The 19539-nt window shown below is 43.0% G+C and overlaps 1 protein-coding gene across 1 annotated transcript in view; it reads left to right on the forward strand.

The window, feature by feature from the left end:
- Positions 1-19539, forward strand: part of FRMPD4 (FERM and PDZ domain containing 4) — a 662468-nt gene that overhangs the window by 616475 nt on the left and 26454 nt on the right. The window contains exons 5-8 of the mRNA XM_031671152.2: positions 2013-2058; positions 10038-10142; positions 12847-12954; positions 17008-17139. Coding sequence (XP_031527012.2) covers positions 2013-2058; positions 10038-10142; positions 12847-12954; positions 17008-17139 — 391 coding nt within the window. The remainder of the gene's footprint in view (positions 1-2012; positions 2059-10037; positions 10143-12846; positions 12955-17007; positions 17140-19539) is intronic.

The raw sequence follows: 19539 nt of genomic DNA on the forward strand, positions 1-19539 counted from the left end.
GAGTTGGATTAATCAAACTCATAAATCCATGCTATAAATGATCATCATCAGAGACCCATGCAAGGCCCCTGTCTGGTTTTATTTGTTTATGCTCACCCCCCCACTCCCATCTCCCCCGAGAGCAAACCGTTCTAGTATGTTTCCTATGTATCCTGTCATGTTTGCTTACATTCTTCCAAATGCGTGTTGCTGTTTTGTGGACATGGGTTTTGAGCTTTTGTAAATGGTGTTAAGTTCAGTATCTCATCCTGTCTCTGACACTACGTTCTTAAGTTTCACCCAACATGCACACCTCAGCCCCTGATTCTCCTGCCGCGTCATTCCACTGTCCACACCTTCACACGCCCACCCCCCGAGCGGTGGACGCCCACCTGGCCTCCAGTGCTTCCACTACAGGGGGCATCCTCACTCACATTCCCTGAAAGGCTCGTGGCAGAATTCCTTTGATATAAACTGGAGTGGAATGGTTGGGTCATAGTGCTTGTAACACTGAAGTCTTCCTGAGGGTGCCAGGTTGCCCCCTGGAACTGCTACCCATGTCTACACGGCCAGCAGCAGTGCATGATCGTTCATCTTATCCACTGACTTGTCATTTGACTACACTGTTGCTCTGTTACTCCATCCAGCGGGAGTACTGGCTGCCACTCCAGTTATTGGGGTCTTCTGCCAACCCTTGGCAACCAGGACCCGATGGAAGCCTATGGGCCACTGTCAGTAGGGTATTCTCCTCCCCACCATCACCATCAGCCTTAAATATTCTGATTTTTCTTCAGGTTCCTGAGTTCAAGTCCTCCTTGCCCTCTCCATTGATTCCTCGCCTTCCCCCTCCCACTGCCTCCCTCAGGGCCTGCGCCCACTGCTGCTGGGGGCACATCAGTAGCACATGGTCCACCCCAGGCAATGGGCTCACAGTCCGGGGCAGACGAGCACATCATGCTAGAAAGGCAGTTCATAGTGGCTTCTCCAAGGGAACAGCACTACAACACATCCCCTTTGCTTGAGTCATTGGGGCGGGAAACCACAAAAGCAGGTAATTAATTACCACCTTAAGTGAAAAAGTCAGCCCCTCCACACAGCGGCAGCTAACCTCTCCTCTACTCAGGGTGAAAAAAGAAACAAAGGAAGGAAGGAAGAAAAACTATTATAACCCATAATGTGATTTTTCCCCAGGGGTTTGAGTTGTTTGAAAGGTTTGGGTTACTGGGGGGAAATTAAATAAACCATTATATTACATTGTGCTGCTCTTAGCTACAAAGCGTTCCCTGTGGGGAGCATTGTTTCCCAGTGAGCACCCGTTTGAAACGTTTATCTGCCCAAGGTCCTAGGTGATGTTGTTACAGCCTTTGAAAGCCACAGTGTGGGAAGTCACGTTTGCTGGGATGCTGTTTTTACCTAAGAAACCTCCAGTGACCTTTTTCTTTAATGATGCTGACCCTAAGAAGATAATGATCGGGGGGAGGGTACAGCTCAGTGGTAGAGCACATGCTTAGTGCGCACAAGGTCCTGGGTTCAATCCTCAGTACCTCCACTAAAAATAAATTACAAAAAAATAAAAAAAATTTAAACGTTTTTTCAAAGATAATGATGTTCAAGGAATGGATAGAATTTTTAAAAATCTCTCCCCTTCCAGAAAACTCCACAGACCATTTTAAGCAGCTAAAGGGAAATCAGAAGGGGAGGATCCATTTTGAGAGACTGAGCTGAGGCTTCTAAAATCTGTCTTCGCTGGGAGTGTTTGATTTTAGGGCCCTGCTGTTGGGCTTCGCAGATAACATCACCCGACATAAACTGAAAGGGAAGCTTTCCACCGGGCTGTTTGTGACCCTGGGTGAACGCTGGATTCTGGTTTTCGCTGCGGTCTGAAAGCCCACTTCTGAGCTGTTTGATTCTCTGCCCTGGGAGCCCAGGGCACATTCGCCAACGATCACGCATTGCGTTTCAGAAGAACACTGTCGCTGTTAGAGTCCGGGCTCCGTGCACATCATAAATATGGTTGTTTTTCCCTCTTACAGGAGCTGCAAAGAATCGATCCTCCTCACTGTCATTCAGCCTTATCCTGTAAGTATCCTGCGAGTAAAAGTGCCACTGCGTGATCCCAGGCTTCCGTCTCCTCCTCTCACTCCCCTCTGATGAATAACAGCAAAGAAAAATAGTAGGCGTTCACAGTACCAGTTGAAGCATCTTGATTGGTTGTATTTGGTACTCTGTGATAACAAACCATTCACTGCAGAGACAAGAAAGTAATGTGCTTCCTAAATATCTTGAAAACCAGCTCTTCAGTCCTGTGTAAGTGTCACATCTGGAAATGACACAAAACGCAAGCATTTTCTGGTGATTCTTAAGTTTCCAGCTCAAGGGTCACAAATCTAATGGGAATATCTAATTGTAGGAGGTCGAAGCATGATTGTTTTTCTTACCCCGCCTCTAAATAATTCGGTAGAGACATTGAACGTTTCGGCGAGACCTGCTTTAGAGGTGAGTTTTAGAGCTCATGTGACCGTCAGAGCTGGATTCAGCAGCCTTGGTCAGGAGGGTGGGGAATGATGAAAATCGTATTGCCTTCAGTTCCCATGATTTTGTTACCAACCGCTTTATCATAGTGGAATTGCATACTGTAACATCCACCCATCGTAAGTGTACAATTCAGTGATGTTTGTAAAGTTTATGGAGGTACACAGTTGTCACCACCATCCGGTTTGAGAACACTTCCGTCACCCCAGTGAGATTCCTCGTTCCTCCTCAGTGCTATAGGCTAGGCACTAAAGGCAGGAAAAAAACATGTATTCAAGATAGGATAAGATCACAACTAGAACTAACCAAGACAACAGGTTATGACATGTGGGGACATTACTACAGATATTAAAAGTGCAGTTTCATATCGACTGTTAACTTTTAGTCCCATCTCTTTGACACACCTACACACACACACACACATTTGGTTTTGAAATCTAAGGAAAGAGCAGGATGTAAAAGAACCAAGATTTGAGATCTGATTCCTAACAGTTTCACAGGGGACTCCCACACCGGCTCAGAACTCCAGTCTCTCATCTGTACAAGAAGAAGGTCAGATGCCATCCCACCCAAGGGCCTCCCTGCTCCACCACCTCGTGACTTCAAGATTCCTTCCACAGAAAGCCTAGCTCCTGTGTTTTTAGATCATTTCAGTTCACCCAGTTGTCGCGCTCTCCTGCTTCATGTCTATCCACAGTTCCTCATTTCTCTTCGGTGGGCAAATACATTTTGGGGAAGCCAATGTCAATGTAATACAAGTGATTGGCCAACTATAAATTCCTGATGGAATTTGAGTTTACACTGTCTTTCCTGAATTCTCTCTCCCCCACTTTATAACCTATTAGCAGTGCAAGATCAGACCCATTTTACTCCCAACCAGGGCCTTTTTGCACATGGGGTAGCTTTTGATCCCACGCGGTAAACTTAGAGGATTTTGCATTTAAGTTAAGGTTCTGCCTTGTGGCTCAGCTTGCTCTGCTTGCCCTTTGATTCTGTGTGACTCATATGGATACTCATTACTATCCATGAATCATGGAAGTTCCTTTTAACAGATAGCCTGGAATTTTCTAGAAGCTCAGGTGGCTCCTGCTGTTGTGCTCTATTGAAAGTCAGCATTTAGCCCCAACATTTAGGAGTGTTGCTTGTTCTTATGGCCAGCAGAGTCACTCAGTCCCGGCCAGTCATTGTAGGTGAGTGCTTATCTTTGACTTTCCTTTGACCAGCTTTCCTGACATGCCCAACACGTGCTCCACCCGCCACCTCCTCCTCAACCTAGCCAAATCCTTCTCACCTCTCGAGTCTCAGCAGCATTCTCGGTCTCCATCCACTAGATGCCGGGAGCATCCTCTCCCTGAGTGCTGACAACCAAAAATGTGTCCAGACATTGCTAAATGTTCCTGGGGACCAAAATCACCCGACTCGGGAACCTGTGTCCCACCTAAAGTCTTCCCTCTTACCAATCCAGTCTAAAATGGCTTTTTCCTTCTCTGAATTGTAAGCGTTGAAATAAAGGAATTGAAACTCCACAAAGTTACTTAAATACATTAATGGAAAGAGGAGAGCAAATGGGAAAAGAGACCACAAACTTTTACTTATATTTTTGCAGTTGGATTTTCCTACAAGCACACTCATGGCTTTAAAAAAATTTTTTTCCCCAAGATTTTATTTATTTCCTAAACATTCTCTTGGCAACCAGGATTGACAGAAACAAATGATCCCCAAGACCAAAAAGAAGTCCATAAATTCTACTTTTATTACAGATGATAAAAATTGGCATTTTAATTTATTTACACCTTACTGGTCAGCATTTTTGATGTTGTACCTCTTCTGCATAATAAGATCCAGTCAAGACAGAGAGCCAGTGTTTACACCTTTTTGCCATATTCCACGTGTTCCCAGGGCACCCCAACGTGTCCCGGCCACAGTAATCAATCTCCTCTGAGGCCCAGGTCAAGTGGGCCTGGGAGAAAAGTCTCAGGATGCCCAAAATTGTTTGATAAGAATTTAACAGGCTTTTGCCTTCTATTTTAAGTATTATAGGGGGCTCTCTCTCTCCACCATTTTTACTTTATTTTTTAGAGAAAAATTATGAAAGTACAGAAAGAAATAAAGAAGCAGAAAAATATGTGTTGGCAGAACTTTTCCTCAAAAAAAGACAACCAGTATAAACATGTTGGCCTATTGCCTTCCAGTCTTCTGGTCCAAGGCCTTGTCAGTGGCTGAGATCAGATTACATGCACACTTTTATTTGGCATGTCACCAAGGGTTCTTTATAAGCATTATACAGATGGCTGTAAAACATTTCACTGAACCAAGATTTACTTAACCAACGCCCGTGATTAAGCCATTCATCCTGTCTCTAATGTGTTTGTATTATAAATAATTCTACAAAGAAGAGCTTTGTGTATAAATCTTCCTCTGTATTTAGTAGCATTTCCTCAGGATGGAATTTTAGAAGAGGAATTTTGGGGTCACTCGTGGATTTTTGTTTGTTCTGCTCTGATGGACCACTTTCTTTCCTTGTACTGTTACCATTTTTTATTACAGGTCTTTCTTGATCAACTGCTTCCTTCTTTCCTTTCCATAGTTCCCAAGTCTAGGACTTTCAGAACGTTCCAGTCCAACATTACCTGACACAGAGAGTATTTAAAGAGTCTCTGTAACCTCCCCTCACACAGCCCCAATTCAGTGGGACTCAGGCTAAGTCACTCTCAGTTCTGGCGTCTCTGAGCTACCCTGATTCACCTTCCATCAGATTTCTTCTAGGCCAGAGAGCTCAGAGACCCCCTTGCCTACCTCTCATTTCCTGTCTACCTTCCAGTGTGTTCCACATACCCAAGGAAGGCTACACACCTCCTCATGGAAGCTCCAATACAATAGATGCTCTCAGAATGCAGCATGTATCCCCTTGGCATGTATCATGCTGAGCATGCAGGCCCAATTTTCAGCTGAGAGTGCCACTGATGCTTTGCCTGTGGGCTTTTTCTGGCCACAGGATCATGGTCATGAAGCCAGAAGTGCTCTAGGAGCACTTCGTTAGGAGTTATCACTCTTGCAAGAGCAGCCCCTTCATCACTGATTGACAGGAGCTGGTGGGTAAATACCCCAGCTCCCTCTCTCCGCAGTCAGCATAACCCTGAAGCATGTGTCCCACCTTGTTTCCCAAAGGCTCCCAGCAGGGTTAACCTCCAGTTGTTCACAGTGGTGCCTGACTTAACAGTGAATGCTTCGTCAGCTTCCTCACCCTCTGTGTCTCCCTTCCCCTGCTCACCTACCCATGCGTCCCCCAGTCAGCTACCTGCCTGTGAATCCTCGTCTTGGGATGTGCTTCAGGGGAACTCCAAACTAAGTCATGCAGAGATAATGGTGGGCTAGTTAGGCCTCGCTAAGTATTTACTCAATGCCTACTGTATAATTAGTATTGTAGAGCTACAGGGATCACAAGTTCAAGACTTTACACTTCAGTTTCAGAGATTTATCTTATTTATGTAGTTTAAAAAAAAAACTCTGTTCTAGGGACTTCTAAGAGTATCTAAAAGCATCAGGAGCATGTCAGCCATCTATCGTGGCCACTTTAGCAATAACAAATTTGGGGAGAGGTACAGGGGTTGATTAAAGATCTTCTAATCTTAAAATTAATTAACAGCAGGGGAATCTGCTTATTCTAAATGGTAATGACTTGTCATTTCCACCACAGGATATGAAATGCTTGTGATCAGTATCTATTGGTCTGAAGCTTGCTAAGAATTAATTCATCAGGTTTTTGGGTGGTGCAGGTTGTTTTTTGTTTATTTATTTGTTTGGGGGGGTTGTTTGTTTGTTTTGTTTTTGAGCCACAAAGAGAGATCAGAGTCAAAACTGCAGTCATGACTGGTTTACATACCCCATGTACCAGAAGTAACTCCAGCCAGTGGAAGAAGCCATTACTCTGTTGATTCTAATTCAGTAACCTTCAGACTTGAAGAGCTTATGTTTTTATTACCAAAAAGTAATTTTTAAAATGTGTGTCAATTATATGAAATAGTCACAAATCCAGAACAAGAAAAATGCGTTTGTGTGGATTCTTTGACTTTTATCCCAAGTCTGTTGACTTCAAAATGTGTACAGAATAATACTTACTTAACTACCCTGGCTATCTAGTTTCCTTTCTGGTTTTCCTAGATTACCAGGTTTGTCATTAGGGCATGGTAAATAAATACAGAAGTGAGGCTCCAAGAGGTGGGCATGTCACAGCTACAAACAGAAGAGACAAGCATCCCCAGCTTGGCAAGTTCTGCTATATGGGGCCACTTGCTTTAGGAATGTATAACTGTACTTCCAAGGAAACCTCACTGCATTCTAAGATTCTACATCCAACGAGAGGCATACAAAATTAAATTCTGTTAAATGTACTTTTCTATTGAAGCAAGAAATTATGTAGATGATTTTAGAAAAGTGTGGTAAAAGAGTACATTGAAAAGTTCAGACGCATAAGGGGTAAACCTTAGTATCTGGCACATTGAACACGTGTGCAATCCTTCATTCCCCAGCAATGCTGAGAAGGGAGGCGTTACCGCATTCAGACATCTCATCTAATTAGCAGTGTCTCTTGTGGGCAGCTTTATTACAGCCGCTTCACTGGCGCTAAGCTCATTGTACCGATATAAATATCGCCTGCTGATTAAAATCATTACAGGAGAATAATGTTTTCCCTTCAGCTAAAAAAAATATGGCATATCCAAAGCAGATGAACTCACTACTGTATGATTTGTTCGTTAATCATGACTAAACTTGGCCCTATAATTGCCACGATCCCTAAGAGAACACCACCATGACATCCCTTCGGCTCTACACCAGGATTTTTAAAAGTCACGTTGAGCGCGTTCAGAGCAATTCTTCTGAGGAGCAGCCATTTGGAGTTTTTTTTGTTTTTTCTTTCATTTCATTTTGTTTTCAAAGAGCAGCTGTTTTCTGAAAACAGTTGCATAAATGGAGGAATTGAAACTCTGGAGGTGACCCGTCTATCCATCCGGTCCTCTAAGACAGTGCTCAGAGCGAAGGAGGGGATGGATGTGGAGGGGAACTTTTGAAATAACAGGGTTTTCTCAGTATTGAGGCAGAACCCCACGCAGGAATTCACGTGCGCATGTTTTATCATGTTTTTTTCCCCAACAGTGGTTTTGTTTTATTACAATAGAATGGTAGATTTATGTTATGTGTATTTTAACCAAATTGTACAATTCTGTGGCATTAAGTGCACTCACAGTCTTGTGCAACCATTGCTAACTATTGACTTCTGTACCCATTAAACAGTCGTTCCCCATTCGCTCCTCCCCAGCCCCTAGCAGCCACAAACCTACTTTCCGTCTCTATGGATTTTCCTGTTCTGGATATTTCATACAAATGGAATCAAATCATACAGTATGTGGCCTTTTGTGTCTGGTTTCTTTCACTTAACATGCTTTCGAGGCTCATGCATGTTGTAGCGTGTATCAGACCTTCCTTCCTTTTATGGATGAAAAGGATTCCATTGTATGGCTAGACCACATTTTACTTATCCATTCCATCGTATTATTTTTAAGTTGATCTCAAGTATACTTGCATTTGACAAAGATGGGAATCCTTTTTTCTTCCCTTTCCACTTGAAATTCAAAGTATAGGACACCCTAATTGCTTTTTGTGCTTTGAGATTAATGCAATACACGGAGGTTGAGCCTCTGTGTTGATTCCAGAGTCAGCTACCAGAATTCTTCACACAATAGCCTCAGTCCCTTAGGGCTGCATAGTATGAAAATCCATAGCTTGATCCATGTACAATTTCCAATATTTGGGCCATTTTAATCTATAAAATAGCAATTGGATGATTCAAGCTAAATGTTGAAGTCTATATTAGGTTCAATAGAGAATGCAGTCCTTTTAAAAAATACACAGACATGCCTTCAACATAGTAGACACCTATGATCTGAGTTCCCTTCCTCAGGCTTTGGTAAAACTATTTAAGGAGACAGTGGGAATGTAATTTGGTGCAGCCGCCATGGAAAACAATATGGTGATACTTCAAAAAACTAAAAATAGAGTTATCATATGATCCAGCAATCCCACTCCTGAGCATATTGCCAGAAAAAACCTCTAATTCGAAAAGTTACATGCACCCCAGTGTTCACAGCAGCACTATTTACAATAGCCAAGACATGGAAGCAGCCTAAATGTCCATCAACAGATGACTGGATAAAGAAGTTGTAGTATACATATATGTGTTTATATGTATGTATACAATGGAATACTACTCAATCATAAAAAAGAATGAAATAATGCCATTTGCAGCAACGTGGGTGGACCTAGAGAAGTAAAATAACTCAGACAGAGAAAGACAAATATATGATATCACTTATACATGGAATCTAAAAAAAAATGATACAAATCAACTTACTTACAAAACGGAAACAGACTCTCAGACATAGAAAACAACCTTTATCGAAGGGGAAAGGGCCGAGGGAGGGATAAATTGGGAGTTTGGTATTAGCACATACAAACTACTGTATCTAAAATAGATAAACAACAAGATCCTACTGTATAGCACAGAGAACTATAGTCAATAGCTTGTAATAACCTATAATTTAAAAAAATATGAAAAAGAATATATAAATATGTATAACTGAATTGCTATGTTGTACACCAGAAAGTAACACAATATTGTAAATTGAATATACTTCAATTAATTAATTAATTTTTTAAAAGCTATGCAACGAGGATACTTCTTGGAGGATGTCAGTTTACCAAGATCATAGCTCTAGATCTAAGCAGCTTTTCTCATTGTGCTTTCCATTTCTGAGGGAGACCAACTGAATCCCTCAGCCCCTCTTTCCGATGAAAGACAGTATAAGGAACCTAAAAGGTGAGGCAGAACTGGAAGCTGAATTCCCATTTTAAGTCAAAGTCTCCTCTCTACCCTGACCAGGAAGGTCCTAGGATCACAGGTTACCAAAAAGAGGCTGAAACTCAAGTTTCGGGCACATGAATTGTGGAAGGTGTTGCACTTGCGTGTGTGTGTGTGTGTGTGTGTCTGTACACACTTGCCTGCTCACATGCCCATATGCCCTTAATGTGAATAACAATGTGATTATACACCATTTCAGAACTATCAGTGATTCTTCTCCATCTTATTAAAATAGATAATTAATAATCAGCTTATCATCAGCCCAACGTGAGACTTGACCACCACCCACCTTCCACACTACTCAAAGCTCTGTGTTAAAAAGCAGGGTTTATGTACTTTTACAATTCTCATTTATAATATTCTTGGAAATGTGCTCAGTAAGAACATGGAACCTGCTGTTTACAGTTCTGGTTCATGACTAAATCAAACTTACTACTTTATGAGCAGAACAGGGTTTCAATGGCATCCATAATTTGTACTTAGCCCTTGAATTGAGCAAGCGCTGAACACTCTTTAGAAACTTCTGGGAGGCTAAAGATAGAAAACAACTATTACAAGGTTGGTCTTATGTTACCAGTAATCGTATCACATGTTTTCTTTTTTTTCCTAGTCTCCCAAATCAGCATTTATCAGTGCTGCAAAAAAGGCAAGGTTAAAGTCCAATCCAGTCAAAGTGCGATTCTCCGAGGAGGTCATCATCAATGGCCAAGTGTCGGTGAGTTGACAGTCTCCTGCTGGTGACTCAGAGTCCTTGAGGTCAGAGCTTTGCACTTAGCAGAGCCAGTTGCCTCACTGGAATGATCGATGCAGAATTGGTTGATGGATTTCACAAGGGGGTCAACTCTTAGGATTGTAAAGGGCTTGAGGGATCACCAGTTGTGTTCACTGTGTTTCCTCTAACAGACCCAGAATACATCGTAGTCTGGTATTTCCTTGAATGCTTCCAGTGTTGGAGACCTCATTACTTTGCAAAGGAGTTGGTTTGATTTGAAATCCCTGACTTTGCCTCATATTGAGTAAAATATGCCTCTTTGAAACCGTCACCTATTTCTCCCCATCCTGCCAACTCAGATGTTCTTCCATATGACAGCCCTTTCTGTGTTTTGAGAAGGGCTTCCCCTAAGTTTTTGCTTACCCAAAATAAAATGTCTCTATTCTTTCAAAATGGAAAGAAGTTTGAATGATGGAAACATTTCCTATATGCAACCATGAATGAAGAAATTCTGCCCAGACCTCCATCAGTTGGTCTTGATAGAAATCCTGATTACTCAGGCACATAATTGATCTTCAAAGTGAATAATGCCAGTGTCAATGGAATGCTTATTCTTAATTTTTTTTTGCAAAGAATTTAGCATAGTGTTTTTCATTTTTAGAAAACTGTCTTCTAGCGCATGTGTATTTTTTGGACCTTTGCGATGCCAGCTTTTGTTGTTGCTCTTGTTGTTTACATAACTCACAGGGATAAAATCTCATCCATGACGTGCTTGATGGGGCCACGGACTCTTCCCTGAGGGTGGTCCTGGATCTGAATTTGAAGATACAGGCCTGCACATCCTGGGCAGGGCACTCACAGTCCAAGTGTCTTCTAGTCAAAGGTTGCTGGCCTGCAGCTGCCCCACGTGGAGTCCGGGGGGTTAGCTGGCCAATCTGTCCAACTGTTGTGATGCTTGTGGGGTGGGGGCTAAGGCTGTCACCATGGCGCCCGCGCACGTTTTAGCTGTGGCCTTATCCTTCCAGCGACCAGCTCCCGCCTCATCCCCTCTGCCCCCATTCACACCATGGTCTGTTCTACTCACCTCGGTGATTCCCCATGCCTCTGGAGGCAGAATTACCATAATCATCATTTCAGAACAAGGCTGGCCCAGTTTAAGGCTGTTAGTTCCAGTCTCAGCGGGATAACTATAACACAGGCGGTCACAGGAAACTGACCTCGTGTTTTCTCAAGCTTCTGAGCACAAGATTGGGCAATCAGTGTATGCATCTTAAGAGAGAACAGGATGCTAGAAGCTGCTGTGGCAGTTTCACTTTGTCCCTAGATATAACAGAACTCATTCGAGGCAGCTGGTATGTGGGGACCGCTCTGGGGGTCGGTCATCGCCTGTGGCCTCACTGCGTCACCGCAGGCCTGGGCATGGCAGGGACTTTCGGTCTCGGGTCTGCCCCTCAGCCTTTGTGACCAGCTTCCTTTCTAGTCTGCTCTTGCTCTTCTGAGTCATTGGATAGCCTTCCTTCTAGACTTGGAGCCACATTAAGTCCGTGAAATAGGTAGCAGGAAAGTCCTGTGCGAAGACACAGGAGAAGAGCGGAGGGCAGGGGAGTCGGAGAGAGAAACGGACGAAGTGAAAGGCATGGGCCAACATGTTGTGGACCCACTTAGGGACTGGAGTCTCCTGGACCAGCTGGAGGATGTTAGCTAATCTCCGGACAGCTCGTCTTCAGTTTCCTCATCAGTAAAACAAGGGACTTATTAAGCTTTCATGACTACTGACTTCCTCGCCACTCCTGTGACTTCATGACCCACTACACGTGAGGAATGCAATCCACTCCAAGGATTCAAGGAACTTACCCAGCATGTCTTCTTGCTCCCCCTTTCATCTCCCCTTACTTCTGGTTAAGGAGAAAATTCAAAGGAATATTTTCTTTTGTTTCCTTTTGGTTGTGTTTCAAGCATCTCTTTTTGACTTATTTTTATATTATGATCTGTTTGTTATAGATTTTATATTTTATTCTTTGCACACACTAACCTGTTCCTCATATGCCCCCTTCGAATTTAAGGAACATCTCTAAATGGGTTAAAAAAATCACTTCACAAAATTACTTTAAACTTGAACCTTGTTAATGCTTGTGGTTCGCCATCATGACCTCTGCCATGAAACATCACATGAAGCATGAAACATATCACATGAAACACATCACATGAAATATCACATAACATCAGATGAAACATTGCATGAAACATGGAATATCACCATCATCACTGCTGGTCCTCGTTCTACTCAAGACATGCTGCTCTGCTGAAGTCTGGGCTGTGGTCCCAAATACTGTGGTTTAATTACAAAGGAATTATTTCTGTAATTGTGTTTCCCAATGGGAAACTTGGATTTAAATTAAAAAAAAACCTCATCTGATTGATTTTCTGATGGGAAAAGATCTTTTATTTGAATCAACTGAGTTATTTGCAACTAGAAAAGAACTTTGTTGTGAACACCTGAACTCAGGTATCACCAAGGGGATACTTTGGTTGGCCTTAGAGAGTTTGATGTTTTTTTTATGTTGTGATTAGAATTAATTACAGATATGTGCTGCTTCTGCAAAGAGTGGAATTCTAATTTGACTGACTTCCACTCCCTTCTCTCTCTCTTTTTTTGTTTTGTTTTGTTTTGGTTTGGTTTTGGTTTTTGTTTGTTTTGGTTACATAGGAAACTGTTAAGGATAATTCACTTCTTTTTATGCCAAATGTCTTGAAAGTCTATCTGGAAAATGGGCAGACCAAATCATTCCGCTTTGACTGCAGCACCTCTATAAAGGTAAGAGGACCCGCCGAGCTGCATACCTGGACGCTGCCAGGTACGGCGCGGGGGTCCCACCGTGAGTCTTGTGTGGCAGCACCTTCCTTCAGAACTACCCATTTAGTGCTGAGATTTTTTCTGATTTTTTTATTACCAACTTGTATTAAAAATGTCACTGCCCAATAAGGTAGCGTGTGAATACTTAAACACAAACCCAAACAAAAAGTTTAAGAAGGTTCTGCTGTGTGTGTATGTGTGTGTTGCAAAACAATATAATATGCCGTCAGTCGTGAACTATAGGACAAATCATGTTCATGCAACTGCAGCTTAATTAAAATCACGTGACTGTCACCAAGAAGGCTTGGCACCCGCCCAAAGCCAGCGTGGTTTCTCAAGCAGTGGCAGCCACTGAGACGATGAAGATATTAGCTGATAATTGAATGCTGCTTTGGTGTCCAGTGAAAACAAGGGGTAGAATTATGTAAAAATGACATTTATTTTTCATTGCTGGAACCACTTTCATGGAAATGATACATGAAAAGTCAGAACTGAGGCCTGCTTCTTAGGCGAAGGGGTGGAAAGGAAGCGTTACAAAGCCATCCTATTAATTCAGAGCCACAGGTGAGTTCTCCCTAATGGATATTAGAACAAAGCATATGCATTTTTTCCCCCCATGTTCCTTCCTGGGGGAAAAAGAAGTACATATTCTTTTTTATTGGACAAAAGTGTATTCAGAAATTGATTGCTCCCTAATGTTCCATCAGCCTAAAATAGGCTTTCTTCAAATGGCACAATATGAAAGATTTTATTGAGGTTAAAAAAAAAAGGTAGCTAGTGATGAGCTGTACAATAATGTATCAAGAGAACATCAACTTTGTATTAAAAATGTCTATCACTAGTCAACCCCTCATTCTCCTTTTTTTTTTCAATTAATCAGCACAGACCTTATGAGTAAAAGCATTTCTGCAAAGGCCCACTCACTGTGCACTCTTACATATTGCCGTGATACCCCAAGCAGCTTGTTTTGAATTGCTTTAAATAGGTAGTGAATTAGCAGGTAACAGAGCAGACAGTATTAAATGGATGATGGAGCATTGAAAACATCCTCAAATCATTGCAGATGAAATATTAACTTCCTCTGTACAAGACTGCAAATTTTCAGTGGTGATGACTGAAAAAGTCCTTTTCCTTTATTCCTACTCAAAATCAATTTATGGTGAAATGTTACTCTTAAGTATTCACCAACTAACCTAGGGTTCAGCAGACTTTTCCTGGAAAGGGCTGGAGAGTTAGTGTTTCAGACTTGGTGAGCCATTTGCTCTCTGTTGCAACTACTAGACTGTTATTGTATCACAAAAGCAGCCAGAGACAAGTGGATTCAGGAGGTCCTAAGACCACCCTCACTGTCAGCAATTCACTTGAAGGACTCCCAGAACGCAGCACATTGTTGTCCTCACACTGATGGTTTAATACGGCGAAAGCCTGCAGATTAAAATCAACATCAGAAAAAGGTGCTCAGGGCGGCAGAGCGCGGGCGAGGAGCATCCAGCCATCCTCCCCCAGGAGAGTCAAGGCAACAGTGTTTATTTCTCCCCGCACCGATGTGTGACAATATGCATGGAGTACCACCAACCAGGGAAGCTCACCCGAGCCTCGGTGTTCAGAATTTTTATTGGGAGTTGACCATTTAGACACAGCTGACCACCTGCACGGCTGACCTTTGCATCCCGCTCCTCCAGAGATGAACTTTACCAAATGGCCCAAGGTCCCACCATAAGTCCTATCACCAGCATAGACTCTCCAGTGTAGCCCAAGACCCCCGTGGCCAACAAGACACCCCTATCAGACGGGAGACTCCAAGGGCAAGAGCCAGGAGCAAAGAGGCAAACCTTTCTTTAGGCAAGACTAATCCTTCACTACACAGATAATATGTAAATGAATGGCCATGGCCAGGTTTGAAATGAAAGGGCCAGACTGTAGTTTGAAGACCCCTGACCTCAGAGCTACGTTATTACAGCTCCCTCTGACACTAGGGGTTGTTCCGTGATATCAACTGGTCCAAAATCTCCTTGCCATTGGACCCCTTACCCATCCAAAGATACTGGTAAAGATTTGCATCTTAATGGCTTCTTAACAGAAATAAATCAAAATTTAAAGGTGAGCCCTATTGTTAATTCCCTCTGGCCTCTTTATGATAGGAACCCACATCAGACTAAGTTTGATTTCCCCAAGGATGACAATGAGAAGACGGGGGAGCGGTACAGAGAGTTCACATCAAATTAAAGTGACCTTATCTTGTTCCTAACAGCCTGATTATCACAATAGACGTAAGCACATAGGCGTAAAATAGAAATAGGAGAGGTATGAAAGGGCGGTGACACGGTTTAATAAAAATTGCCAAAATTCTTGCTTACCAAGTCGCAATAGGGAAAAACCACGGCTGCCGAGAGTCCTCCCTGGTGACCCAGGAGATTGTTTTATAAAGTATGCGTTGCCGCACAAAGGCTGGTTTTGTTTTCTCTTTTCTGGGCCTTGAGCAAAAATTATGAAACCGGGTGTCTTTTTATGAAATTCAAGATAGGCAACAGTCAAGGAATTTCTGTCAAATGATTCTTTTGGGTGCTTTGTTTTAAAGAAGTCAGAAGAAATTGAAAAAGGTCCACAGAGAAGAATCAAAACCTCAGAAAGATCAATTAAAAAAAAAAACATCTTTGTATGGCAGGGTTTCTCTTTCTTGACATCGTTGATACTTTGGACCAGATAATTCCTCGTTGTGAGGGCTGTCCTGTGCGTCGTGAGATGCTTCACAGCATCCCCTGTTGCCGGTTGACTCCCCAACCCCACTGTGACAATCAAAGATGTCTCCAGAAATTGCCAAATGTTGCTGTGGGGCAAAATTTCCCTGGACTGAAACCACTGTTCCGTGGGATGTTTAGCACCTTGAAGATTATCTTTGAAGAGAGACCATGTACTAGTTTTCAGGTACATGGAAAAAGTAATGGTTGAGGACATTTGTTTGTGTTGCCGTGAACTTGGGCTTGTGTGTAGAACACCTTTCTGATCATTGATAGTTAACCCTGTAAAGGACTGCTGACAAAGCTTGCTCATTCTACCTTCCCCAGAGATTTGAAATAAAAGCTAATATATGTAGATGGTGATAGTGTCCTGACTCCGTGCCAAGCAGTGCTAGACTAAATGCTTTCTGTGTATGAGTTCATTTATCCATTAGTGTCTATATGCCCATTAGTGAGTTTGATCGTATGTTGTCAGTGTTTCCTCTGTAAGGATGTCTCCTTACCTGGTGTCTATTCCGAGGCAGGTATTAGAATTATCCCCAGTTGACAGGTAGGGACGCTAAGATACCTAGAAGTTAAGTAACTTGCCAACAAATACGCACTAGAGCCAGAGTGGAAGCCAGACTGTTCCCAGAGCCCACATTCCTTATCATTCCCACGTGCTCTTACGGAGGGGTAGGCTAGGCAACCGCAAGCTTTTCCTGTCAAGGGCCAGATCGCTTCCCAGGCCACACAGTCTCTGTTGGACCCGTTGTGCCGATGCAGAGTCCAGGAGCAGCCAGAGACAGTACATAAACAGATGAGCATGACTGTGTTCCAATAAAACTTTCTTTATAAAAACAGGTGGTGGGCTGGATTTGGCATGTAGGGAGTACTTTACAAAAACCTGGGGTAGACCACTTGCAGGGGTGGTGCAGTTGCCGCAGCACTTAGAAGAGGGGGAACTGAGCTGAGTACACTGCACAATCTTTTGATGTGCTTTCTGACACCTTAGGTGATAAGCAAGCTCTTCTTCCATCCATTCACCTGGCTGCCTCTCTGTTTCTAAACTCCATAAATATCTGAGGTCGGAGGGGACAGGATAAGGGCAAGAAGAGAGGGACGGCCTCATTTCTGTATCTTTGGGGGTCTTCGGAGCAGCAAGCTTTAGAATTAATCAAAGGTACAAAAATGTAAAGATCTGAAGGCCATTTGTATAACACTTCTCGGTTATGGTAAACTCCACAAGCCGGCTGCCTTGATTTTGATGGCATCTTGTCATTGTTTCCTCTGTAAGGATGTCATCTTAACCCTTCAAGAGAAGCTCTCCATCAAAGGCATCGAACACTTCTCCCTCATGCTGGAGCAGAGGACAGAAGGGGCCGGAACGAAGCTGCTCTTGCTTCACGAACAGGAGACTCTAACTCAGGTGTGTGAATTCCTTCCCCGGTGTTCCCGCTGCCGGTGAGAGCAGAGGCCCCCGGCCCAGAGCTCCGCTGTCCGTGAGCCCTGCAAGTGCCTTCACCGCAGCCCAGGGCAGCCCCACTAAAGGCAGTGCTCGCGTTCATAATGGATTTTACACCTCAAGGTGATGTTTTCCTTTTTGTCAATTTTTCATTGACTGTCAGTTGGTCTCACAAACAGGATTGTCAAAGACTCAGCAGTGACTCATTGGGAGTATGGCTCTGCAGAAGTATATTTTATCTTATGGTAATGGCTTATTCACCTGTTTTGATGATCAAGCTCTAGAAACTATTAAAAAGAAATGCTTTCTGAGATTTTTTAAATTAAGCCAAAATCATATTTAGTTAAATTCCTAGCTCCTGCTTCAGACTATTTCTGGAAGCCTGAAATCCCTGCCCCAGTCTGCCCTCTCTGAGTATGTGAGCCACCAATGTGTCCATGCTCCTGGTCACCAAGATGCCACCCCCATCTGTTCTCTGGGAGACAAGCGAGCTGCTTGGCTGCTGGATTCAATACGGCGTCCTGAATTTCATTGTGATTCCGCACAAGCAGAGTCTTTGTTGGGTGTATAAAGGATCTCAACAAGTTCTCCCTGTGTAGGAGAATTCATTGAAGAGGGAACTTTACTGGAGGGCATGAGAGGACCCCAGGAGGAGAGGCAGGGAGTCACAGCACCCCCGGGTGGCTGGAGTAGCAGAAAGTGTCATCACACTCCAGTGCTGCTTGGTTGTCGCATAATTAAAAGGCTATTACTTTTGCCAAGTTTAAATCTACCTATAGATATTTTGAATCATGCCCAATGATTGTTTATTATTTTAACCTGTGCCAAAATACACTTGGAAACAGATGAGTTATTTATTCTTTGTTACAGGGGGGCAGCCCCTGATACACAGAATCCCACATGTGAAAGGTCAGCGTTTGGCTCTGAGTTCCTCCAGAGGCTGAATTTAAGACAAAGATTTGGATGCAGGTGGTTCATTTGGGAGGTGATATTCGGAAATCCTGGGAGAGAAATGGGAGGGGAAATGGGAAAATTGGCATGAGCCTAGTGCCCCCGCCCACAGCTTTGTGATAGCTCTCATTCTGCTTTCCCTCTGAACCTCTGGCTGCCGCCCAGCCTCTCGGAAAGCTTTATGCCAACGTAGCTCTTCTTAATTTCAAAGTCTCTTCTGGTGCTAAGTAACCATCGCTTCTCATTCCGAGTTGATTTCTAGTTTTTAAGTTTCTATTAAAACATTAAAAGGCAACAGAAAGCCTCTAACCATGATTCTTCCCTTATCTTTCTAGAAGAGGCTTTATTTTGTCTCTAATCAGAACTAAAAGCAAAGCGCTGAGACTCAAGTGTTATCTCTAGAAAAGAAAATTGATTGTTTCAATATCCTGAAATGAACTGACTGTATGCCTTTGAATTCAATATACAGGAAACACTTGACCAATAAAATATTTATAGGCATGATAGAAAGGAGGAGTAAGTATAAGAAATTGGTCCAATAACAAAAATTATTTTGAAACATGTAACTGTGATGAAAACGCCCAAAGAACTTTTAAGCGAGTCTACCTGCATTTCTGGCAATCTGACACTGAACTTCTTTTTTTGATGGAGGGACTGGGGATTGAACCCAGGATGGAACCCACATGCTAAGCATGTGCTCTGCCACTGAGCTCTGCCCTCCCCTCCACTGATGCTAAACTTCTGTCTAGAAAATAATACTGTTATTTACATACTACTTAAAGTTTCCAAGAAATTGGGGTGGGGGTTGCTTATTTTAGGGGCTGTTATTCTGAGGGACTACCGTTTCTAATGAGTCTAAAGCACCCTTTTGCATTACATTCATTTATTTCCCAAAACTAGTGTAACTAACCAATGATAGAAAGAGACTCAAGACTTACAGAAAATTCAGGACAGATTCTAAGCAGTAATTAAAGGAGCCAGCGATACAGTGATACCTGACTTTCTAACATCACGGCGGACCTGCTGACAAAACACCCTGGGACGTCACTGTGAAACGCAGCGGCCACCCCGCCCGCACCGCTGGCCTCCTAGGTTCCCACACTTCCTGCTTCCTGGTCTGCTTTACCATCGGCCAGTGATGAGCAGCCCAGAGCCCACGGGCCCCTGCGTTCACTCAACCTGGCAATCCTGCCGCAGCCAGAAAGCTGGTTCCACGTTACTACCTCTCAGGGTGCCCAGTGTACCTTTAAAAGTAGGGTACGTTTTCCCATTGAAATTCTTCTAGTCAACAAAGTTAGCAATGTAAACTCTAAGATTATATACAAAGTCTAAGAGCGTACGTATATGCACGCACTTGTGTGTATGCTGGGGACTGAACAAAGCTATTACTGTTTTTATTTGGAACTTTTAAAT

Source organism: Vicugna pacos, chromosome X, assembly GCF_048564905.1.
Source record: "Vicugna pacos chromosome X, VicPac4, whole genome shotgun sequence".
Classification (NCBI taxonomy): domain Eukaryota; kingdom Metazoa; phylum Chordata; class Mammalia; order Artiodactyla; family Camelidae; genus Vicugna; species Vicugna pacos.